A 24,877-nucleotide genomic window follows, 5' to 3' on the forward strand; every position below is an offset into this window, starting at 1 on the left:
GCTGGCACCTCCACTGCCGCTGCCTGCCCCTGCCTAGTGTTGCTGGTGGGCCGGGGATGTCTGCAGTGCTGGGATGAGTCTGGGGCCTGGGCCCATCTTGGCGCTGCAGATGGCCCCGGCCTCATCCTGGCACTGCCGGCGGGCATGGCCCCAGCTGGCACCTCTACTGCCGCTGCTGGGCCAGGGCCGTCAGCAGCACCGGGATGGGGTTGGGGCTGGGGGCCAGGCTTGTGAACCTGTGCAGGCCTTGCTGGTGGGCCCAGCCACGTGCTGCCAGTGGGCCCGGCCCTGGCCGGCACCTCCACTGCCACCCCCCCACCCTCATCCCAGGACAGTGCCACTGCTGGACTGGGGCCATCTGCAATGCTGGGATGAGGCCAAAGCCAGGGCCTGGTCCCCATCTTGGTGCTGGGCTGCGATTGAGATGCGCCCATCATAATCTCTGGGTTTATTTACAAAGTTCAATATAGGTGTCTTCCAACACAAGAATCACACAAGCAATTCAGGTACAACATTAACTTTGTATTTCTCATTTGTTCTATTAAACTGTCAGGTTTATTTTGGGAAAATGTAAGGAATTAATTAAAATATCTTTGACTGGAAAAAAGTAGTGGTTGGGACAGATGGTGTTACATCCTGTAGTACTTAATGTGCTATCTGAGAAGAGGGTTGGCAGTGCTTCTTTTATTTTAGACAGGTATAATACGTGAGGGGTAAAAGATTAGAAAAAGAGCTCTTCAGGGCTTACAGTCAATCAACAATACTCTTGGAAAATGGTAGGTGGGAATTTGTCCAACTCAAGGAATGCTTAAGTTGCTGCAAAATGTCAAAACATTTGATCACTAGACACTTCAATTTAACTCAGGCAGTATCAGTGCAGGTTGTCTCTCCAACTACTCCATCAAAAAGAAAGATGAGAAATGTATCTGTGCATGCTACACACAGCTGTTAAATGAATGAAATAATAGTTCCAGTGAGACAGCAACATGCAACGTGGTTTCAGTAATGCTCACAAGAAAGTCTTAGTAATCTGAGGGATTCGTTGGCTATCTTGCTATTCTTTCTGCAGGTTTGTATTCAGAAACCTAACATCCACATTAGGGGTTTTCAACCTTTTTTAGTCTAAGTACCCCCAGTGGCTGCACGCCAAGTGGCGGGGGGGAGGGGCAGGGGCATTGTAGCGCGTGGCTGAATGCTGGGCAGGGGGGAATAGCACATGGCTGAATGCTGAGCGGGAGTTGGGGGGGGTTAGCGTACAGCTGAACCATGAGCGGGGGAGGTGGGGATGGAGCACTGCTACCTCCCAGGAGCAAGACTGGGGCAGAGCAGGGAAGCTCATCAGATTGGGGTGAGGGCAGCGGTGCCTCTCTGCAGGGCAGGGAAGCTCACTGGACTGGTGTGTGGCAGCAGCAGTCAAGCTTCCCCACCCTGCAGAGGAGTGCTGATGCCCTCACCCAACCCCAGCCCTGCTCCTGGGAGGTGGCGATGCTCTGTCCCCACCCATCCTAGCATATCCCCTAGGACTGGCCCAAATACCCGCCCAGGGTATGCATACCCCTGGTTGACAATCCCTGATCCACATTGGTTTTGCTTCATTTGCAGCAGTTAGTGAAAAGGTAGTAGGAGTTTGTGTGGTTAATGAAAATGGCAATCTGATCGCATGACATTCAATTAGGTGTTTTCCTCTTGAACATAGAAATAAAGCATGTCCTTGATGAATATAAACATCTATATCTCAGGGAGTACAGGACTTTCCATTGTATATGTGCTTTTGCATTAGGCAATTGATATAAACAGGTCTGATGGAAAAGGGTTTTTTTGAGGCAACAGACTTTCTTGCCCAATTTCTCTTGAAAAAAGGAATACTTAGTATTTAAGCTTAATAAAGTACAAGTCAGACACATAGAAAGGACAAGCATGTCAGTTTTCATTGGCCAAATCATTGGTAACGCCTAAGGTTTAGATTAGCAGAAGTGATTCCTTTGTAAAAATAACACAAGCATTTACTATGAATCTTCTAGTCATTAGCTGAATCATGGAAGATTCCAAACATGTTTTTATTTTATGTGGCTGCTCACCACCCTGACACCTGACTACTTAACCAATTTAATAAAAATGTTAAGATTATTGCAAAAATATTTTAAAATGCTAGCAGCTAAAATCCACAGATTGAAAAGTATTTGATCCATAATGCATGAGGCGCATACATTCATTTTGGTAAAACATCAGCATACTGGCACAATGAAATGATAATAGCACATGGCAGGTTGAGTAGTGCAGCTTAAAAGCAAATTTATTTTTTCCTGATTCCTGTGAACTGTTACATGGTGTTATGTTTAGGAACTTTGCTTTGGATAAAATGGCTTCACTCCTGGTCAGTCATCTTGACTGTCTGTCTTTAGGTTCTCACTACTCTGCCCTTCAGTGGCTGACAAAGTCGATGATTGGTCAAGATGGGACAAGGTGTTTCACCTTCAGCAGAAGATAGGATGCTCCGGAACTGGGCCAGCTAAAAGGAGGGAAAAAAGACACGTTTGACTTCAAACTTAAATATGGTAGGTTAGAAAGAAAAAAAATGGTATTTCCTAGGCCGGTTTCACACTTAATAGTATAATGTCTGCATAAAATTGGTATTAAGCAGTGTTGAATCAGGACATGTGTTTACTGATCATATTATGATGATATGGCAATTTATTATATATTATCACCTTTGTCACTAGCAATTGCAATAATCTTTATCAGCTGTTGGTTGCCCAGCAAGACGATTGCTGTCCAGCAAACAGTCTAGCAAAACATTTAGAAACAAAGTAAGTTTTCATTCATTCCTCCTCAGGCAGCAAGCACACTGTAATGTCTTATTTTTAAAACATGGCTAATTTTTAGTTAAATCATAGAAAGTCTTTCATGCTGTAAAACTTAACTTCCAAGAGAACTATTTTAATCCTAATTTGGCTTTAAAAAAATTTATTTAAAATGCTTGTTTGTTCCTAAATGCTGTTGATTAGACACATTAATGGACAGTTTATAATCCCTTAAATAAATGTTAAGGTTCTTGATGGTCAATTATATTGTAGAGATGCAGTACTTTTTATTTTAAAAGATCCAAGAGCACTGTACAAACTGGTGTACATACTGAGATACAACCACCTCTAGAATGACAGATGCCAATTCAGAAGCAGAAAAGAGTCTATGCCAAAATTTAGGACAGCGGTGGAAAATACCGTACTTGGATGATATTTTCCCTAGCCCTATAAAATAAAATAGAGACTGATAGGCATCCTTCAACATAACATCCTTAAACTACTACATAAAAATTAATGGAGTGTTTTAGCCTGGTTATAAACTTCTATAGGGTAGATTAGAAATCCTATAATAAAGGATCTCACTGTTTCAAAAAGATTTACAGAACAATTTACACAGAGGTTTATTATATTTTAATATAACATCCTTCAATTCAAGATCTTTTCATATGACTTTTTTATCAGTAGAATTATGGCAGGCATTTCTCTCAGAGGACCTCTTCACAGTGGCGTTTATTTCCCACTTCAATCTGAAATAGCCTGAATCCAGTAACCTTAGGGCAGGCTGCAAAGTCCACCTGCTTGAGTAAATGAAGGCTGGACGAGTGACTTTAGTTTTGAAAGACATAAAGTTTTATGGGAACTGAGATAAGAAAATTGGACTGGCAGAAAAAGGCAATTGGTTGGTTATTTCAGGCTGTCTCTGTTGGACGTTTTAAAATATCTGATGCTTCAGAAAACCTAAAATGTGTGTGACCTTAAGGACATTAGTAGTCTCATCATGTCTTTGCTGAATCAAAGCTTTAATGATCCATCAAATGCTATTTAGTGCTTGATATAGGCAATCTTTCATGGTTTTATGCTGAAAATAAGATGGACACCATAAATAATAAAATGATACTGTCTTTCAGTTTCTGTACGAAGAAATATTTTGTTTACTTCATAGTACTATACCTGCTCTGAGCTGATGGTAATAGGTTCCTTAAAGATAATCCAGATAACACTCTCATAAAGGGGAGGATGAGTCAGAGAGCCATTGTAGGTCCAGTAATCCATGGATTTAGGAAGTAGGGTTGACGGGTCAAAATTAGTGAATGGAGCTTGTTTTCCCTAAAAAGATGCATTTAATTTAATGAGAAAGATAGATAAAATGTCCACAATAAGATTTTACTTATTCAGCCTTACTTCCATAATTTATTTATCTTTCTAAGTCAGAATAAAGTAAGATTCATTTGAATATATTAGTATTCTCTTATAGGCTTCATCATACAGGTTCTGAATCTATAGTTTTCATCTAGCAAAGCACACAAGCATATAATTTAAGCCTTTGAAACCCTATTGAAGTTAATAAAACAGCACATAGTCTCAAATACTTTGTGGATTCAGGCTCAAGGTTTTTCATTCCTTGCAAGATCAGACCTACCACCTTTTGCAAATCCTGTGGGATTTAAGTCTTGTGTATAATACAAAAATTCATATTCTAAATTTACTTAAGCATTTGGTGAGCTCTCCAAATGCTCACTAAGCATTTGGAGAGTGTATATGTCTTCAATTAAACTAAAGAGTTGAGGCAAAATTTAGTCCAATCAGTGCTTGGATATTCTGGTGATGACTGCTAGACCTAAACTTCAGATGGATGGATATGTAGAGGAGCTGAAAAGTAAAAGATAGGTGTCCCAATCAGGTGTTCTGCCCACCACCATCATCTGTCTTGTCTGGATTCAGTACTCTTATCATTTTGTAGCAAGCCTTTGGTACGTTGCAGGATTGAGCTCTGATACTGTAAATTAGTTTTCTGAAAACTTTTAAAAGGTCATGATGCAAGTATCAACTCCTAGATTTAGGAGATCATATTGGTCCTGAATGAACTGCTAAAGTAGGCAATACCCCTCTGCTTCTAGAGAGGACTTGCTAGATTCTACCCCAGCCTCTCACTATGACCATGGTCCACTGTGACCATGCAATAATGATATTTACCTTGGTCTTTACTGCACCTAAAGCCTTTACAATTTCCTGTAGTTTTTCATTGGGGGGACCAACCTGTAAAAATCAAAATAGCAATAAAAATGTTAAATCATAAATGTTTAACACTTATTTTGTCCTAACATAGCACCTCCCAGATAAGGATCTGAATATGCTTCACAAATATTATTTGGTTTAGCCCTACAACCCCACTTAGAGAAAATTTAGCTTAAGAAAGAAATATTTACCCTGCAAATAGTCACACTGAAATCAATGGTACTACTTAGCAGAGTAAAGTTCTTCTTAATGCAAGTAATAGTGGAAGAATTTGGCTATAATTGATCATTTATCTGACATGTATATTCTCTTACTCTGCAGGAAAATCAGTTTCCTCTAACATATTCTTTCTTTGAAGGCATACAGTGACATGTTTTTACCCATTCGGTTTAACTAGCTGAGGGTCGAACTAGATGACTTCTTGAGGTACCTTCTGGCCCTACTTCTCTGTAATCCTATGATATGGACTGATTATGAATCCGTATATTATTATTGGATATTCAGCATTTGTACTATGTTAATTTTTTTGTGAGGGCCAGATTTTGTCACATGGTATTATTTTTATACTTCTCACATGAATTGTTGTGCACAAGTTTTTCACAGGTGTATTCCAGTAATACTTGTAAATGTGACCTTGAAAGTTACGTTTGCTGCAGTTCATAACAGCAGAAGTTGGTCACGCAAAGCTGTGTGAAAACAAGTGAAGATATGACTAAGGTAAAATGTGAGTGAATGTTCCCAGCATTTGTTAATATTAGCCTATCTGTACCTTATTACACACTTTCTACATGCAGATGAACTATCAGCAGTTGAGTACAAGTAATTTGCCTAAGGTCATATAAAAAATATGAGCAGAACTCATGTCTTCTGATGCCTCATTTTGTTCCTCAGGCAAAGAACATACTTTTTCCCTTAAACTCTCTTTATTGTTCAGCCTCTTGTATTTTTTTTCCTTTTTAGCTTATTTATGATTTTCTTAAGTTTAATTTTAGTTACAGGCATCAATTCCACAATACCATCCCACTGATTGGAAGAGAACATTTTATAGAAATACATATCGAAATAACCTTATGGCGAATACTGTAGGCAGGAGGTAGGGTAGAGGTGCACCTTATAGACTAATTGAATCAGAGATGCATAAGGTTTCATGAGTAACAGAAGCTTATATAGCTCTGATTTAGCTAGTTCATAAGGTGAACCTCTTCCCTGCCTTCTGTCTGACCTCTGACTAACATGGCTAACATGGCTAACTACCTGTCTCTATAAAAACTAGAGCTAGGTAGTTATAGCTGCAGTAAAACAATGGTGATGGGGAACAGATCAAAGGTTCAGACATAAAATCAGAAGCAGTCTTCCCAAGTGTTCAGCAAAATAAATTTGTATTTGATCCAACACAGCCTGATACAATGTGTTTGCCCATGACATGACTTTTTAAACTATTTTTAACAACCAACCAGGGGTTCAAAACATAATACCAGTAAGCATGTGTTTAAGGGGTTTTGTGTGGATAGGTTTTTGGGGAAAAACAAATGCAGTGACATGGACAAAGATTAGACGACAGACATGTTCAGGGATAGTCAGAAGGAGCATGTCTCAGTTCAAGTAGGTGCTACTTCTCTAGTTCTCTTTGAACAGATCTTAGTATTTTGATAAGATGGGGAATAAAGCAAATTTTTAAAGGAGGGGCGGAGGGAAGAGAGGAAAAGTGTCTTCTGTATGCCGTGTAACTCACCTTCAGAAAAACAGTGACAATTGCCAAACCATCTGGCTTATCTGAAGCCTCAGCTATGCTTGAATATTTATCTGAATTCCAGTGGACCAGATGAAGCTAAAAAAACAATTGACAGAAGTATATTTTTTCAGTTTCTCTTACAGATAAATATTGTCCAAAGCCCAGATACCATAGATGCATTCTTAGCCCCCAGTCCTGCAACTGGCAATTTACTTACAAACTGCCGAACCATTCTGGTGCCTTACTGACTTTAGCATGTGGTTTGCCCAGGAACTGTCAATGACAGGCCTGATGGCTAATATTGTAAGATGCAAAGCTGCACAATTTTCCTGAAAGCAAATTTGGGAGAAACTATAACTTACAAATAGAGTGGGTATTTATCTAAGCCAGTGATTCTCAATCAGGGTGCTGTGGGGTTCTCAGCTGCCTTGAGATACTTTCAAGGGTGCCATGGGGTACCGTGCAAGGTTAGCATTGTTAGGTGTGCAAACATGAGAAACCCAGATGTTTTCAATATGAATCTACACTGTTAAAAGCATTTTGCCTTGTTGTTGGCTACCTGCGTTCTTTGTAGCAGAAGAATTGCTCTAGTATATTTCTTGTGGTCAAAAGTTGAGTGGAAACTAAGAGCAGGCACTTTCTGAGAGGTGCCTTGAGTCTAATGAGGTTGAAAACCTGTGATCTAATCATTCCATTAACTGGCTGTTGTGGATGCCATAAGTGCAATTTTTCTTTAAGCTTTATCTCTGCAAACACTATTTTCATACATGCATCTATTAAACACACAGGAGGTGCTCACTCAATAAAAAATTTAGAAATTCCTTAGCCACTATTTAAATATAAAGTTGTAGTATATATACCACATATAAATGGTATAGAATATTTTATTGAAAGATGACAACTTTTAAAAAATGAAAATTATAGATCAATAAGGGACAAAGCATGGAAATGATCATACTACACACCATCTGTTTAAAAGATTGTGGTTTAAAGGAGGAAAAAAAACCAATCTATAATAAAGATTTTACTTGTGTTTCCCTCAAACACAATCCAAGTGTGTTATCTAGTTATAGCAGGAATTCTAAAGGGACACCCCCTTTCATATCTTGTCTGCATAAAATGAGATAGCTCTATACCAGCAACAGTGGAAAATTTTGCATTTCCAAACAAAATTGGAAAAGACGACTCTGTTGATTCTGTGAGGCAATGCCTAACCTGCAAACAGATACACCAGTTTGTATCATTAGATTCACATGCAATAATGTTTCTAAAATATAAATAGTAGCTAAAGATAGTTACATTGATTTGTTTTTGTCATGTTCATAAGACACTGGAAAGCAACTGCAAGCAGTCAGCTTAGGAGCAGCCTTTATTTCTTTATGAATTCCGTTAACTGAAGATAATATATCTGACAGCACTTAAAAGCCCTATTAACTGCATCTTTTTATAAACCCTTTCTTTCCCTATTTTCTTCTGATTTTCTTTTCTCTCTCCTAGGAGAAGAGAAAAAGCACAATATACAGGTCTCAATTTTAGTGGAGCTGTGGGTGATCAGACCCTCTAATAACCTGCCAGATTAGAGTTTGATTCTGTAAACAGCTATGTGTATGACTAACTTTGCTCATGTAGGTAGCCTCATTGACATTGTGGGACTACTCAAGACTAAATGTCTATACTTGTGTGTTTTCAGCAATCAACTGTTTTTAGGCACTTAAATATAGATTTATATGGTCTAAATTTAGGCACCCAAATTGTAGAGATTGGTCTCAAGTCCTAACTTATGTTGCAAAATATGTACAAAAGGCACAGGTTATTCCTTGCACAAATGGATGCATTTACATGAGCAATAAATAAAGATGCAGATTTTACATAGAATTTGGCATGCATATTTGCATTGTGGTTTGTTCTGAGGGTGAAATTGATTACTCAGTCTTTGAAAGTATGACCTTGACTTTTCTTTCATTGACTCTACCTCTGATGCATATTTGGCTCCGTCCACTGCGTGCTCAGAACCACGATCATCAACTGGGCCCCAGTGAAAATGAAACTGACGCAGCCTGTAGCTTCCAGTCAAGGGTCCACCAGTCACCACTGCAAACACATAAAATAACTTGTTATAATCAAATCCAAATGCAGTAAAGTAATTGCAACATGCAAACACTTCTCTGCTAAACATTGCTATATTGGAACTATTTATAGATAATTTCAAACCACAATTTTCATCATAAAGAATTTTGTATTGTTAAAACCTTAGAAATGAAAAATTTCTGATATGTATTCCTGAATTTAATTACAATAAATCAGTATTCTGCCCAGATTCAGCTAAAAAAATTACATCAAATAATTGTAAACAGAAATTATATTTGGAGAGAAAAAGAGAAAACAAAAGGAAAGAAGAATACTTTGTAGCAGCAGTTTTTTAAATACAGAACTAGGATCCCAGTAGAAAAGATGGAAAGGTCTTATTAGATCATTGAGTCCATTCCTTCTTAGCATGGGAGGTATTTCATCACTGGAGGATGTGTGAAACAAGACAAGAGTTGATCTTGAAATTGCCTTTCTGTGCAACAAAAGACAATTGTGTGTCGAAGATATTCTCTGAGTCTTGCTTTTATTCTGGTAAGATTTTGCAGGTGAGTCTAAATGTCATTGTAACTGATGATGTAGGTCACCAGAAGTGATGCTCTAATTACTAATATGCAAAGGTATAATACTAAGTCTGGCTGATATGGATTTGCATATGCATACACATGATGTTAAGAATCACATGCCTGAATGATTCAAGCAAGGCACATATTTTAAATCAAAACCAGCAAATGGAGTCTTCCTTTCAAAGCAACAAAAAATCCTTAATTTATATAATGGTAGATAACAACTGATAGGTAATTGACCAGAAAACAGCAGCAATCATAGATATTTTACCACCTGAAAACTCCCAGGCTAAATGGGAAAGCTTGTATTTTCCTGTAAAAATGGGAGACCTAAGGATTTTTTAGGGTGATATCTTTTATTGGGCACACTGCAGCGTTGGAATAGAGTTAAACAAGCTTTCAAATGCAAGACATTCGTCTTGCATTCAAAAGTTTGTCTAACTCTATCCCAACTATGCAGTTGGACTAATAAGAAGACACCACCCTAAGAAATCCTTGCCTCTCTCACAATTCCTGGACCGTCATGGCGGCAGCACCACTATAACACTCTCTTTAAAAATGGGTTTTTGGTTGTAGCCGTGTTGGTCTAAGGACATGGGCAGGCAAGGTTCTTTGGGTAGATGTGATATCTTTCATTAGACCAACTGAATAGTTGGAAAAAAGTTCTTAGCAAGCTTTTGGGTGCAATTACCCTTCGTCAGGCGTAGGGAGTCTTTGCTGTTCTGAGACTCCAAGGAGAGGGTGGGTGATTGCAAGGGGGAGAAGAAGGGTGATTGCTCCCGAAAGCTTGCAAAGAACTTGTTTCCAACTACTCACTTGGTCTAATAAAAGATATCACATCTACCCAAAGAAACGTGCCTGCCTTTAAAAATGAAACACTTGCCAATTAATCATAATTTTAAATTGAAATATTTGAGATCCTCCAAGATGTATAAAGTGACAGTACTGCATGTTATAACATACAAAATTGACACACTTGAATGGATATTTATGCTTCTGAAAATCTATTTCACTACTGGGTGACAGCCAGAAGTTCACTCCCAGAACAAACCACTGGTGCTGAGAGTAAGTTAACCCTTCTGTCTCCTTTTTTTGCTGCAGAATGTCAGCTTTGGCATCAGCTTCCACATTAACCCTGCAGCAGCAGCGTATCCTGTTATGCCTCTGCTGCCCAGAGCATGGAACTACCCAGTTACACCTCTGATCCATTTACCTTTGTTTTCAATGGGAATTAATGAAAAAACAAAACTTCATTAACCTGATTGATTATCCTTGTCTTCAAAATTCACATGGAAGGAGTGTCCAACATTGATGATTTCTTTACATGTGCCTGAATTCCAAGTGATCTGGAGACGCCCTAGAGATGGGTCTTTGTTTACTCCTTTGGTTTTGATATCAATAGGAGACTGATGATCTCCACTGGCAATAGGGTATAATTTGTGCCATTGGTCAGGTCCTAGACAAACATAAATACATGTATTTAGTTTTTACCTTCCACTTTAGTTCCTGTGTGTTAATACTGAATTATGACATCATCCCTGGGTATGGCAGGTGTAAGTAATAAATTAAATCATTTTAAATTGTCACATATAGAATTTTGCACAGCTAGACAAATCTCTCGTATCTCCTTTTATGTAAAAGAAAAGAAAACCTCTGCCAGTATAATAAATTTGCTGTTAAGGAAACTTATCCTTACCATTGCTGCCCTCATAACCCCAGTTCAGAGTTGCCATGGTCTTTTGCTTGTGAGATCTTGTTTTCTTCACAATTTGGTGGTTCTGATAATAGGCGATTCTGCAATGAGATCAGTGCTTCACCTTACTGCTGAATTTCTGCCATAAACAGTCTAGGGATTTATAGATATGACCACATGATAGACACGACAATATATTTTTAAGAGGCCTTTATTGCTGTCATGAGATCTCAGAATGATATGAGAAGCCATAATAAAAAGAAATGATTGTAAAAAGGAAAAAAAGAAGTTGCAATTGTATTATTTGAATTGTGATTTGCTGAGTATAGTGAATTAAATAGTTGTAAAGTTGGATAGGACTTTTAAAACTGAAATCTTTTATTTGTTCAAATGTTGACAAAGGTTATGTTTACCACAACCATAAACATCCAGAACTAAAATCTGCTTTTAAGTATGACAGTGCAATTTGCAACTTGCATTGAATTCAGTGGATGCTCAAAACTTTTGAAAATCTAGGTCACTTATTCAGGTATTTTAAATATGGATGCATGAGCCTAATTGTGAGCACTCATATTTAAGAACTCTAGCTTTAGTATTTTTTAAAATAAATAACAGAAACTTAATTTTTTAGGATAAATTTGTTAATGACCATTTCAAATACAGGCTTAATATTTTTAACAGCAGTGTTCTTCGAAATAATTCAGTTCCAAATATACAGGTCTCAGGGTCTGCAGACTCAGGAGAATGTATAAGGTTTGAGACAGATTTTCCTGGGAGCAATACTAACTTCAGTCTTCCACAGCAGCATAAAGTGGGTCGGGGGCAGACTCCACAAACAGATCCTCAGAGATCCATGAATTTTTTTTTCTGCAGGAGGCAATATCTTATATTACAAATAGTTTTTAACAATAACCTATAGATATTTATCTAGGGCATTAATCTAGGCATTCCAGCCCCTAATCATGAATATATCTCTATTTGGGACCACATTTAAGCACATGATTAAAGTTAAGTATGTGTTTAAGTACTGTCCTGAAAAGGTCCTATATCACTATTTTCCAGTAATTTCAGGTGCATTAAGTATGATGATATCCTCTCCGCTCCCCATAACAATGTGTGTTGGCCTGATCCTGCTATATCAATGGGATTTTCCTTGGGTAAAAACTGAAAAAACAGGTCTTTAAATGCTTAGTAGTAGGACTCCATTTATAAGACCTTGCACTTTCCAAAATCTGCAATAAAATTCAATATTTTTGCTAATATCTCTGTATGTATCTACTTTAATTGAAAATAGGAAATCAAGCCAATAATTATTTCAATATAAATTAAGGTTCAATACATGCTATTTAAACACTGCCCTGTCATCCTGAGTTGCAAAAATGTAAACCTGTTTACATTTTCCTGTTATTTCTGACATTTTTTTCTTGGTAGTAAATTGCTATCAGCATCACACAGACATATGCAGCTGAAGAAAGGAATTTAAGATACTGCCATGTTGCCGTCATTTCTTATCCTTTGGAATTTGTCATGTTGATTCCTGTAAATGTACAGCATATTGCGATACATGTCTTGGGTCTGGTCGACAATTTCCAAACAAAACAAATATTCACCAGAAAAAAACTGATTTGTGGAAACCGAAATATTTCAGTTTCAGAACAATATCAGTGAAACTTCTACCAGAATAAAGGCATTTACCCAACTGACTTCCTGTCCACTCACTCAGCAGGCAACCGAGAGAAGATTAATTTTTTGCCCTACCACAGAATTTCTTACTTAGATGAGGGGCCCCTCAAGAGACCCTGGCAAGGAAGGTTGCTCCAAGGTCAGGGCCACCAGGAATATCAGACTACCTGTCACAGAATCTGAAAGCTTGGGAACACCAGCTTTAGCTACCTTACTGGGGCATCCCAAAGCCCTGAAAACAAAGGACCCTTCAGCCTTTTAGACTCCTTGAAAAGGAGTGTAGACCCTGCCAGCTTGGAAAACCTTGGAAGAATTGGCTATAACTGCCTGTCAGGATCTTTTTGACACACAAGATCAAAAAAGAGCATGCAAGCCTTAAGAAACCTTCTTGAGGTTGGGACTGGCAGCCTTAGTTGTCCCAGCTTCTTGCCGTATGTGCTATAACACTGCAGCAGAAAGCCTGGCAGCTCTGAAAACAACAGTTCATGCTGGGATTCTCAGGTCTTTCATGCTCTCAGCTGCAGGGCCAAGAGACTGGCATCCTCATCTTCATACTTCCAGTTCCCTGGCAGTCCGTTTGTGCTAATGGGGAGCCAGGAGCATAGAAGTTCTGAGATCTTTAGCTGAGCTCAAGCCTCAGGACATAGGCTCACAGGCTCATTCTGATGTTAAATTCCTTAAATGAAATGTTTTGGTTTTTCATAACAAATGTTCAGTAGACTTTCTCTTCCATGGGAAACAATGAAATTCCACTTGTTGTGTCAATTTTGTGTCAAAAGAAAATCTCTTTTTCAGAGATTTGGAACTTTCCACAGCATTATTTGAGCTCTTGAACAGCTCTAGTGTCAATAGTATTCCCTTAAAATAACTCAGAAAAAGTTTCTTTATTTCCATTCTAGCCATAGCATTGGTGTTGAAATCTGCGTGACATAAACCAGTGAAAAAAGCAAAACACCAACATTGATAATATTGTTCCACAAGGAGTTCAGAGCTTCTCATTTGTATTGAATTAATTCATGTAATAGGCCTTCTGCTCAAACAGAATATCAGGACAATAAATTGTCCTAATATTGTGTAATGCTTTAATACATAATTGAAACAAACAAAAGATAAAGAATAACGCCCCAAAGAAACATAAATCCTTCCCTATTTGAATGATACAAGAGGAATATAATCTGGAAAAGTATGTTACAGTATCTTTTATTACATCAGATAATTGATGACAGTTTTCTGGCTATGAAAACTATTTTTTCTCTGCGAGGTGAGCATGGCACCAACCCAGAAAAAAATATCCCTTTGGCAGGACAGCCAGATTTCAGAGCTATGACCTTTTAGTGTCTCATCTGCCAACCTTTGAAGTAATCCTAGGACTTCCATTTAAAAAGCTATGGACCAGTCTTGACTGACAAGACAACTGTTTTGCTTGCTGAAACCTAAAATGGCTGGTTCATATTCCTCATGTTGTTCCTGTTGACACCTCTCTCCCTGTACCGAACTTCACATTTTAACTATGACTCTACTAGTCCTGCCAGCTCTTGTAATTTTATCATGAGTCTTGCATTATTTAGTATTTTTATAAAACTCTCAGCTGCTGGGACTTTCAGCTTGCAGTAAAAAATAAAAGGGCTAAGTTTCTTGTCATCAGAGAACGCTTGAAAATCAGAAGGAAGAGCAACCTAAAGGCTCAAGCAAACAAAAATAATACCATGTTGCTAGAAGATTGGCTTGAAATCATAACCGTTTCATGATCTTGGTGTTTTTTTAGGTGGAGGAGTTAATTTTAGTTTTCAGACATTCGTGGTGTGGGTGGCTGAGTTGGCCTCAGTCCCACCTGGTTCAGCTTTGTCCCTGGTTTACCATATGTAGATCTTATTAACCTTAGAGAAACAACACAGTATAACTAAAAGTCCTTAATCACTGTCAGTAGGCTGATATGACTGATGCAGAAGGGAAGCAAGCAAGGCTTACACATTTGTAGTGTCATAGAACATTTTTAATACTCTTGTTAAACTTTAATACTCTTGTTAAACTTTTAAAAACTATAGAAACTAATTGGTTTCTAATGATTTCAATAGAAAACCAGACACTGAAAATGTATATAGGGCCAGATCCTGCATCATGTTCTGAGACGCTACCTATTGGCTTTACTGGAGAAGAATGATCCCTCTGCCCATCCCACCCATCAGCTGATGGGGGGGGCGGGGAGGGGGGCATTCTTCTGGGGTTGAACTGCTCCCAGGGCTCTGGGGGAGCTCCAGCCCCAGGCACAACTGCCTCCCTTGCTACCACTCCTCTGGGTTGAACCAGAGGACTGCACATGGCAAGAAGTCTTCTTCAGTGTTGCGACCCCTCCTGGGACTGTGGGAGGATTCCTACTGCAGAAGAGTGGCCCCTCTTGTCCCACCAATCAGTTGATTGGTAGAACAGGAGGTACAGTTCCCACAAGACTTTCTGACAGTTTGCCCCTGGGCTCCCTTGGAGAAAGGGAAGGAGAACAGAGAACTATGGATGATATTGGGTGTCCTCAGCACCCAAGAGAAGCATACAGCCATTCATGTTAGTACAAGAGCAGAAAGATTTTTCTGATTGGAAGAGTTAGAACTGTCTTGTGAAACAGCTATTTTTCTTCTGCAGGAAAGCCCATGAATGGCGATGCTCTCTTTTTTTGTACCGGGAGAAAGGCATAAAATTTAATGTCAGTGTGTGGCCTCATCTCATGCTTTGGTGTGCAAGTGCTTGTTGTAGTGGGTAAGGAAGGGTATTTCTCTCCATACATACCCCTAGATATTTAGGTTAGCACAGATTTTAATCTTCCTCAGAAGACAGGCACTGGACACTCCTGGAGACTAGAGATTGGATATGAAGAATAAATGGTGATATTCAGCATGGTAAATCCTGTGCTAGTTTTAGATATTATGAGGCAAATTAGAAAGGAGTGATCTGAAAGTTTTCAGAAGCAAACTCTGCCCTCTGCTGTCTACTTAAGTGAAATATTTCCAAAGAGTGTCATTTAATTGTAGTATGTTTATTTTCCCTGCCCTGAAATATCTGTGGAATGTGGGCAGCTGTACAACATCTAATTTTATATAGATATGTTTGCATGTATATTTCCCATATATGTATTTGGTTAGATCTTGCATAAAAACTACTCGAGAGATTAAGATGTCTTCAGAAATGTTGAATGGCAAATTTTCATTCCAGTTTTTCACATTTTGAGCTCAATTGGTTGGTGATAAGTCGTGGAAGTCATATAACTTTGTTTTAGACTTCTTATTTGCCTGGGCCTCCTCCATGTAATCAAAGGGACTAACAGAAGAAAAGGGGAGGGGAGTAGGATAAAAGGGCAAGAAATTCATGACATCTGCAGAATAATTCTCCCCATCTCCCCCCATAAATTAAATCTTTGCATAACAGGTGAAATGAAAATATATTTTAATATCATATTTAAAGAGGGAATCTGTATGGGTGCATTGATTAAATAAAAGGAAGGTAGGCAGAAACACAAACTGTGGCTTGCTTGTCAGTACTTTTCTTCTTTCACTGGAGCTTGTTCAAAATCTGTTAGTTTGCAGCCTGGCAATAGTAATCTAAGAATCGCTGTTAGTCAACACATAGAAATAACTTTTGGAATTCAGTGCAGTTTGTAAGGGCAGTGCCAGTGCTTCTGCTCTTTGTAGCTGATTGGCCATTTGAATCTTTTTGTGCTGGACTAAAACTCATATTAGTACTGTTTATTTTTTGCAATGTTGCAAAGGCAAACAGTCCAATACTTTGTACATAAATGTGAAGAAATGTGATGAGCTATAAGGAATTAATGCAATCCAAGTGGAAGCAAATAAGGGCCCACACAATGTTTCCTATTATTTCTGGAGTGATAATGAATGGCCACATGGGTCTTTCATACCAAACCAAGGTCTCAATATTGCTCACAAGCAATTTAACATAAATATTTAATATTTTAAATTGCTACCTTTATTTCCTTTCTTATGCCAACAGTATCTCTTCTAGAGTTCTGTTACAATCCAAATATGCCTAAGCCTGCCTTTGAATCAGAGCATGCTAGAAATGAAATCTGCCGGGCTTGTTTCTCCAGCGTGTTGTCATAGAAATTACAAATGGTGCAGTCTCTTCCCACCTCAACACTGCATTTTGTGCTATGAAATGTTTCTACTTCATTCCAAGATTGAAGCAGATAAATGCTGGGGAGCTGGCACAGGATTGTTAACAGGGCAGACTCGGTTTCATTCCAACTGGCTTTTGTTTGTTTGAAACATTCAACCTTTATTCCAGCCCCAAACATATGAAGTGATGTAAAGTGACTAGGAGGGAGGAAAGGGACCCTTGAGTTAGACTACATTTGAAGAGCCAGAGGCCTGATGCCTGAGGGCTTGTGAGGGAAAACCCTCAGTGAAATGACTAAGTAGGTTAATATCTGGGTAACAGGAATAGGGAGTTCTCCTGTGTGGGCAGGTTGTCTCACCCTCTCTTGCCATGCCTTGATGTATTAATTGTTGGAAAAATATACTGGGGAAGACTGCCTTAGGTCTGCAGTCCTGATGTTGGGATCTAAGTATGCGGTTCCACCATCCCCTACACTGTGTCTATCTTCACCCTCAGGTCTTAACAGCACTGGTTGGTCAACAGATCTTTTAGTTAGGGCTTGTGAGGATCTTGTTTGCTCTCTGGACCTAGATGTTTGCTCTCTGGACCTAGATGCTCAGTTACGGACAATTACCAATCTCTGCATCTTGTTCCCTGCATTTACTAAGGTCGTAACTTGAAGGTAGTAACTTAAAGTAAAGAGTTGATATCACTCATAATAGCAAACCAAATCAGCAACGCACAATGAGGAGTCAGTATCCTTTTACCAATCTTCCTCTTTCTGGGATTCCTCTTTGCAAGATAGCTTCTTGGGCCCTGCCTGCAGTGTCCTGGGGTCTCTTCACTATAATCCAGGCTGTTGTAAGCCAAAAAATCACTGGTCACACTCAACCACCTGGCGATTTTCCCTCCTTAGCATCTCTGTCTCTTCAGGAGTGCCTTCTCATGCTGTTATAGCTCATAATGTGGAAACAACCCTATCTCCTTAATTGAATTATTTCTTTACCCAAGGGCTACTGCCACTTACCAGTTATAGTCTTCCCCAGTCAGGGTTCTCAACACCTCGGTCATGTTTCGCGCCATATCCAGAGTTTAGCTTATTACTTCTTACAGTTTCTTCCTAAAACTGCCACATTCAGTTTCCTTTTGTCTCGCACATCTGGAAAGTCTTGTGCCATCAGCGGCCCAGGAAGCTCCTACAAGCCATCTTTGTCCAGTGTCATCTGCTGACCCTACTGCTCTGGCATTTGCCCACCAGTGTCTCTGCGCCAGCACCAGTAAGTATTGTCCCTCAACCTGACCCCCGGGGTCCATCCTTTACTCCCTGTGGTTGGAGTCATCCTTCCCTCTTCAGCGTCCCGGCATCCCTTTTAAATTTCACACACCCCTGACGTCACTCTCCTGCATTTGGTTAAAAGGGGCTGCACTTGTGTGTATTTTAGCCTTGCCACTTATTTTCCAGTGTCAGTTCATCTGCCAAGTAAGCGTAGTAGGGACAGATTCTGCCTTCCCAAGGGCAGGAGGGATCCCAGACTTCCTCCATTTGTTTATGTGTCCCAGGACAGTCTTCCCTTTCCAGCCTCCCGTCCTTCTCCAGACAAACAAAACCTGCCCATTTTTGGAGCCAAAGGTGTTGGTTCAACATCAGTACTAAGCCATTCAGCAAGGGATTCCATCACCTGTCATAGCTTTGCCTCTGCAGCATTTAAAGCTAAGAAGTATATTTTGGAGCAGCTCTTTTAAGAAAATAATCTCTTGCTTATCATTGTACCCCCTCATTTATTTAGCTCTAGGACTTGTAGGATAAATTGTGCTACAGATCTGGCTTACACATTGAAAGTTCTGTCTGAAATGTTAGCTCCCATTTCCATGTCATTAAGATAAATATTAAAACTCCTAAGTAAGAATTATATTGAGAACCCCATGGTATCTATATTTCAATAGACATAATTGATTATCTCCTGCACTTATGTGCTGTAATCAGGCATTAAGACCTGACACATTTGGTGTTCAGGGCCCAAAGTGTCAGCTAGCAAAGCTTTAAACATTATTGCATGATGGCTTGCAGATTTTGCAAGATTGTAATTAAGACATGCATGTACACATTGTGAGGATAAATGCATTTTCTGTTACTTTTTAAAAACAAAATCCCAAGACCTTTCCCAAACCAAGAATTTCTACATGGCTAGTGAATTTAGAACTACAGTTTAGTTATTTTAAACATTAAATTTGAAAGCTTGTTTTCAAGAAATGTTGATATTCCTAGCTGATCCTGAACTATGTCCCCAATGCAGCAAAGTGCATTAGCGCATAACTTTTAGATATGTGAGTAGCTACACCAAAGTAAAATAGATTACTTCATTTCTTAAAGTTATTCCTGTGTTTCATATGATGTAGCTTCACTAACAGACTGTAAACTGGAGAACTGTGCATGTCTGTCCCAATGTCTGTTTTCTCTATTCAGGTGAAGAAAACATTTCATGGTCTTGATGTTGTTTGTTCTCTTTAGCTCTCCTTTAAGCTTTCTTGTTATGATTTCTGCTGTTTGATGTCTATCCTCCACTGGAGGGGGTCAGTTCCCCAGTATTCAAATTTCCAACTTCACTTAACAGAGAAAGACTTGAACTGCAAAAATGAGGACTGGTCAGGGCAGAGGTTTTAGCTTTATCTTTTCATTAATAAAGATAGAAATGTATAAGGAAACAGGTTTTTGGTAGTTTGTGAGGTTGATTTCCTTAACTAATGAGCAATTTAAAATACTCATTTGTGATATGCTTTCAGTTTCTGCTGTCTGGTGTGGGTTCACTGTCCATTATCACGATAGTATTGGATACTTTTGTTCAAGTATGTTAGGGAGGGGGATGTTCCTTTCTTTGATTGAGTCATTACTGCTATTCTGATGATTTTCAGAAGATGAGATACCAGTTTGTTGCTAATATAATACAACCCTTTTGTCAGAAGACGCAGCAATGTAACCACAAGATCCAGCAGGGCATGCCTTCAGCATTATTCCCAACATGAGGTCATGTCTACAGGCACAATTGACCCCTAAAGAAATAAATCTTATGTTTAAGACCGAATTGTGGTTTAACTGAGAAATGCCAATCCTCCCAAAGGATCATCTGAAATGTGAAAACACAACTCTTCAGTTTAGATTAGTTGTGGTCAAAAATCAATAAAAGAGCCTATTTTGCATTAATTAGATGTTATAATCTCTCCCCAAGGTTTAGCTGTTGGTCTCACTCTCCCATGTGGTTCAGTCCCTATTTTTATTGTTTCCACTGCCAGGTAAAGCAACCTCACAATACCATTTCTCAGGGAGTCAGGCATTCTCAGTACTCCCTATGAAAGTACCCACAGGATTTTAGCAAGAATGTGAAATCATCTCTCTGTTTCCACATACCTGCCTGCTGCACATGCCCACATCTCACAAGACAAGGACCTGGCAGCCCCTGGGGTTCTCTACTCCATGACCAGTGTCCGCCCAGAGGATAAAGTCCAAACTCCTTCCCCAAGCTCATTTAAGGGTGTTGGTTTCAATAGGAGTAGAGAAGGCTCAGAATTTAACAGAAACACTTAGTATCCTGAAGGACCATATCCTCAGCTCTCATGTAGTCAAAATGCCAGCAGCCTCCATTTGATTGCACCAGCAACTTGTTTGCATTAGGACTGAGTGGGCAAGTCTACACGTGCCGCCATGGCGCCGTAGTTACTGCGCCATCATTTAGTACTTCCTTTTGGAAATACTAAAAGACAGCATAGTAACAGCCCATACTGCACGCTGCACACGGTTATTTTTAGGCACCACATCCCTGTAGCATCATGCTATAATGAGGGAGCGCATTGCTATGGCAACGTAGCTGTGGCATCACAGTTTTTGCCCGCGGACACTACGTCACCCTAGTGCATTGCTAGGGTGACATAGTGTTACGTGTAGATGTGCCCAGTGAAAAATAAGGCCCTAAGGGTTTGCTACACTGTGTTCAGGCTCCTTTGGCCCTTTCATCTACCTTCCTTTTTGCATCCTCAGCTTGGTTCAGCTTTTATAATCTTAGACACCATGAATTGTCCCTCCTGCACATCTGCATTTAGATTTATCCTTTACTCTCTAACTAGGTAAATGACAGTATTTAAATGACAGTTTTGTTTTTTTGAAATTAAAGTTCTAAATGTGATGTTAGTCATGCTGTTGTGCTAGATGTCCTTAGCCAGAAAAAGGCACTGGCCAGGTAGTTTAGGTATGCTAATCAGTACTGGATAGGAGTCCAAAATAATGGACAGGCATTGCTGTCATCTCCTTTTCTTTACCTGTGGCATGTGGTAGGTAATTTTTAAAAATTTTCATAGGTTGTCTTGTGGCTGTGGTGTAGGAGGGAGAATTTGGGGGAGCCTTCTAGTAAATAGTTGCCTGCAATTACAAGGGACGGGATTCAATGGTCCCGTGTTTCTGTGCTTGGAAGCATTAAAATTATCAAGATGTTTTACTGCCATTGCTACCGTCCTGTGGTTTAGTACTGGGTTTTCCTATCATAGTGACTTCACTGACTGACAGAGAACATTATGGTTCTATGATTTCAAGCTCCAGTTTCTGAAATAATCTGTGTGATCAATTTTCTTCCTGCAAACCATAGCCTGAAGTGAGGAATGTTCCAAGGATGCTGAGATTTGCCTTCCTATCCCTGTCAATCTTGTGTACACAGATTTGACTGAAGCAGGACAGCAAGCATGGGATGATGGGATCATATCGTTTTGCAAACATGGAATGCCCAGCAGTAGCTCCAGAACTTCCACATGAGAAAGCACGCATTTGCAACCTATGTCAGGAGCTTGCCCAACTCTCTGACACCAGAGATGATTGATTGAGCCTATAGCAACAGAGGAGCAGCTTGTTATCATCATTTGAAAATGGCCTACTCTGATTGCCACAGGCCCTTGGCTAACCAATATGATGGTGACAAGTCACTTGCGGGGCAGCTGGTGGTAAAGGTATACAATCCCATTCTGGAACTTGTTGAATTGTGGGGTTGTCAGCATCAAGCACATGCCTGATATTCTTTCTGGCTTTCAGTGACTGGGGTTTCCAAATTTCATGGAGGCTGTTAATGATGCACATTAGTGGGGCCTATTGATTAACCAACTGAAAGGCTAGTGCATATGGTACTTGCAAGGAGGATTCTTTCTGGTTCAGCCAGCCTTGAAGGACCACAGAGACAGGTTCATGAACAGCAGTGAGTGAGGAATTGTCAAAGGGCATGATGTCAGGGTTCTGGCATTTGTAACCTGGGACATTATTTTATCCCAGTAACATGGCCATCAATGGAATACAGGTTCTCCCTATGATTATGGAGGGCCCTAACTATTCTTTCTTGCCATAGCTGAATAAGAGAAACATGTGAATGCAGAGACACTTCAGTCATGCTGTAAGCATTTGCAGAAAGGTGATAGAGTGCAGAAAGGTGGAAGGCAAGATGGTGCTGCATGGTGCATGCATATCTGTGAAGAAAGAGACAAGTATTTTTATTCAGAGTGGACCCTGCACACTGATGGACTTGTTAGCTGATTTGCACAATCAGAAAATACTTCCATAAGCAATGTAACAGCAAGGAAATTTAGGGATGCCATGTGTGCTTATGTCCATAACACATATAGCAGTTTTAATAAGTTACTGATTCCTAATGAATGTGCCATTTTGTGTCTAGCAAAATAACATGAACCAGACTGAGGTATTTGATGAGAGATTTGAAATGCTTGTTTTGCTTTGAAGTGCTTTGTTTCACAGGGGACTGAGAACCTATGTGGGGTATGGTGTTCCTTATTAACTTTACGGTTTGGACTAGATGAAGGTCTGTTTGTTTGCTGAATTGAATAATTGCACAAGTGTGCTTCTCTGTGTTTGTTTGTCTGGTGACATGGAGCCTGTTAATTTACACTTCCATCAAGCCTTTTTGGAATAGCTGCAGCTTTCTGTTTTCTTATAGTTGAGTGGACAACAAGTACTTGAACCCAGACAGCGTTTTATTAAGCTGACAGAAACTTAGAAGAAAAGACTTGGGAACAATACAGCTGGACCTGCTAACCGCTCAAAAAAAACGTGTTCTGCTTTAGCTATTGAATAAGGTGCAATTTGGAAAACCAAAGTGCATGCTTAAAGCTAAGACAACAACAATAACAAATCCAACAGCCATAGTGTGGTGATATTTGCTGCTTGCAGTGGCCATTTTTTCTTTTCTTCTTGTCTATATGTTGTGGGGTTGTACAACAGTTGTGTCAGGCCCATAACCAGATCCTGGCCCTGTACAGAGTTGTGCACAAGGGCCTGCTCAAAATGGCCTTGCACCTGTTCAGTATCATGCAGAATTTGTCATACTCACTTGCTTTCTATAGTCTCTCTTTCCATCAGTTTCTCCCAGTTTTTCTCTTTGCAGGAAGGGTAAGGAGTGCTTAACGCTGGACTGGCATACTCCACATGCTGCAGTCACAGAGCAGGCTCCCTGGGGACCACCATTCTGGCACCCTGTCTAAATTGGTGCCTGGGGCTGATGCCCCACTCACCCCTAGCTACTGATCATTTGCAAGCTGAGTCTATGGGTGAAATCTTAGCAAGAGAAATCTTAATTTTATCAGTGGAAGATTATTTTTAAAACATATATTAAAAAAGTTCCCTAACGTGAATTGGGTATCAGATTTACTGTCCATGGTACACATTTTGGAATGGAATTCCTGTTTTACTACCTTGGGTTTCCTGTTACTGTTCAATGAAGATATAAACATTTTGTAAATTCCTCAATAGAAGAGAAGTGGCATTTTTACCCAGTGGAGGGGTTTCTTCAACCTTATGAAGAAGCGCTCTAAGAACATGACAGCACAGCAAAAGGAGGAGACAACTTACATGGACAAGCAGAAAACCTGCTAAGTGACCCAAATGACTTACCAGAGTTTCTGCTGTGTGGCAGATTTGCAAGCATTAACTCCCAGGAATGAACAAAGACCTGGGATACATTGATAAGTTGCTGGAGAAAGTACCATGAGACTGATAGCTGTACTCCTTCTCAATTCCCTTCCCCACCCCAGTCACCCCAGAAAAATCACGGGAGAGGGAGGACAGTTGGGAGGGCAAAAAACTGAACAAGTCCAACTTCTTTCTATTAAGGGAATCAGTGACTTACATCCACAGAAATGCTGAATGCTCAGTAGGACCTTTGCCAAAAAGCAGCAGCTGTCCCCTCCCTGAGGGTAGCTTCCATGGAAAGAGACCTGCAGGGATTAAACTGATTTCTGGTAACATTAACAATGACAGATTTTTGTTCATTGAAGGGACTGTATAGTTCACAGGCAGTCACATTTTTATATGAGTCTAGAACTGTAATCCATGAAAGTTGTGTTTTTTATGGATCATAACACCGCGTTAGAAAAAAAACATTTAATGTAGCAGCCACTGACACCATGTAATTGTAATTAGAATTGATAAAACAGTGCTGTGTGTACATGATGGTCACCACTATGGCACACTGGGGTACAGTTGTGGGGCCAGGGAAATACAGAATGAATTGAAAGGCAGAGAAGGAGAGAAGACACTGAGCAAAGTGTCCATTGCTTCAACCCCTAACTGAATTTGATCACACCAATCCCCTCCCCACCCTCATCCTGTTCCTGTCCCTGTAACTGTGAATTCCCTGGTCATTCACCAGGAAATCACACCCTTTCCCAGCAAGATTCCCTTAAATTTATAGCAAATAGGGCAGCACTTACTGGCGTGAGACTGGTTTCTCTGCTTCTTCCTCTTTGGCACCTGTGGCTTTGCTGGCAAACAGGTCTTGGGAGAATAATCCCTGAATATCCATGGAGCAGATTGCTGAGCATTACTGGATCTGTTTGGTGTCCCTTGTCTTCTATACACCTGTTAGAGGTGCTTGATTTGATCTTGGTATTGCTGCCCAGTTCTGTGTATGCCCAGATAAGCCAGCATTTCCTTATTCTG

General features: G+C 39.8%; 1 protein-coding gene across 1 annotated transcript; it reads right to left on the minus strand.

Moving 5' to 3' along the window:
* Nucleotides 1–2,286: 2,286 nt before the first annotated feature.
* On the minus strand, nucleotides 2,287–24,672 carry CA1 (carbonic anhydrase 1). The gene is made up of 8 exons (XM_025200240.1): nucleotides 24,649–24,672; nucleotides 11,119–11,216; nucleotides 10,681–10,878; nucleotides 8,744–8,862; nucleotides 6,772–6,867; nucleotides 4,998–5,060; nucleotides 3,975–4,130; nucleotides 2,287–2,509 (listed from the first exon to the last, which is right to left on the minus strand). The coding sequence occupies exons 2-8, from the start codon at nucleotides 11,153–11,155 to the stop codon at nucleotides 2,399–2,401; spliced, it is 780 nt and encodes a 259-aa protein (XP_025056025.1). The 5' UTR covers nucleotides 11,156–11,216; nucleotides 24,649–24,672; the 3' UTR covers nucleotides 2,287–2,398.
* Nucleotides 24,673–24,877: the final 205 nt, after the last annotated feature.

This window comes from Alligator sinensis, unplaced genomic scaffold (assembly GCF_000455745.1).
Source record: "Alligator sinensis unplaced genomic scaffold, ASM45574v1 scaffold717_1, whole genome shotgun sequence".
NCBI classification, from domain to species: domain Eukaryota; kingdom Metazoa; phylum Chordata; order Crocodylia; family Alligatoridae; genus Alligator; species Alligator sinensis.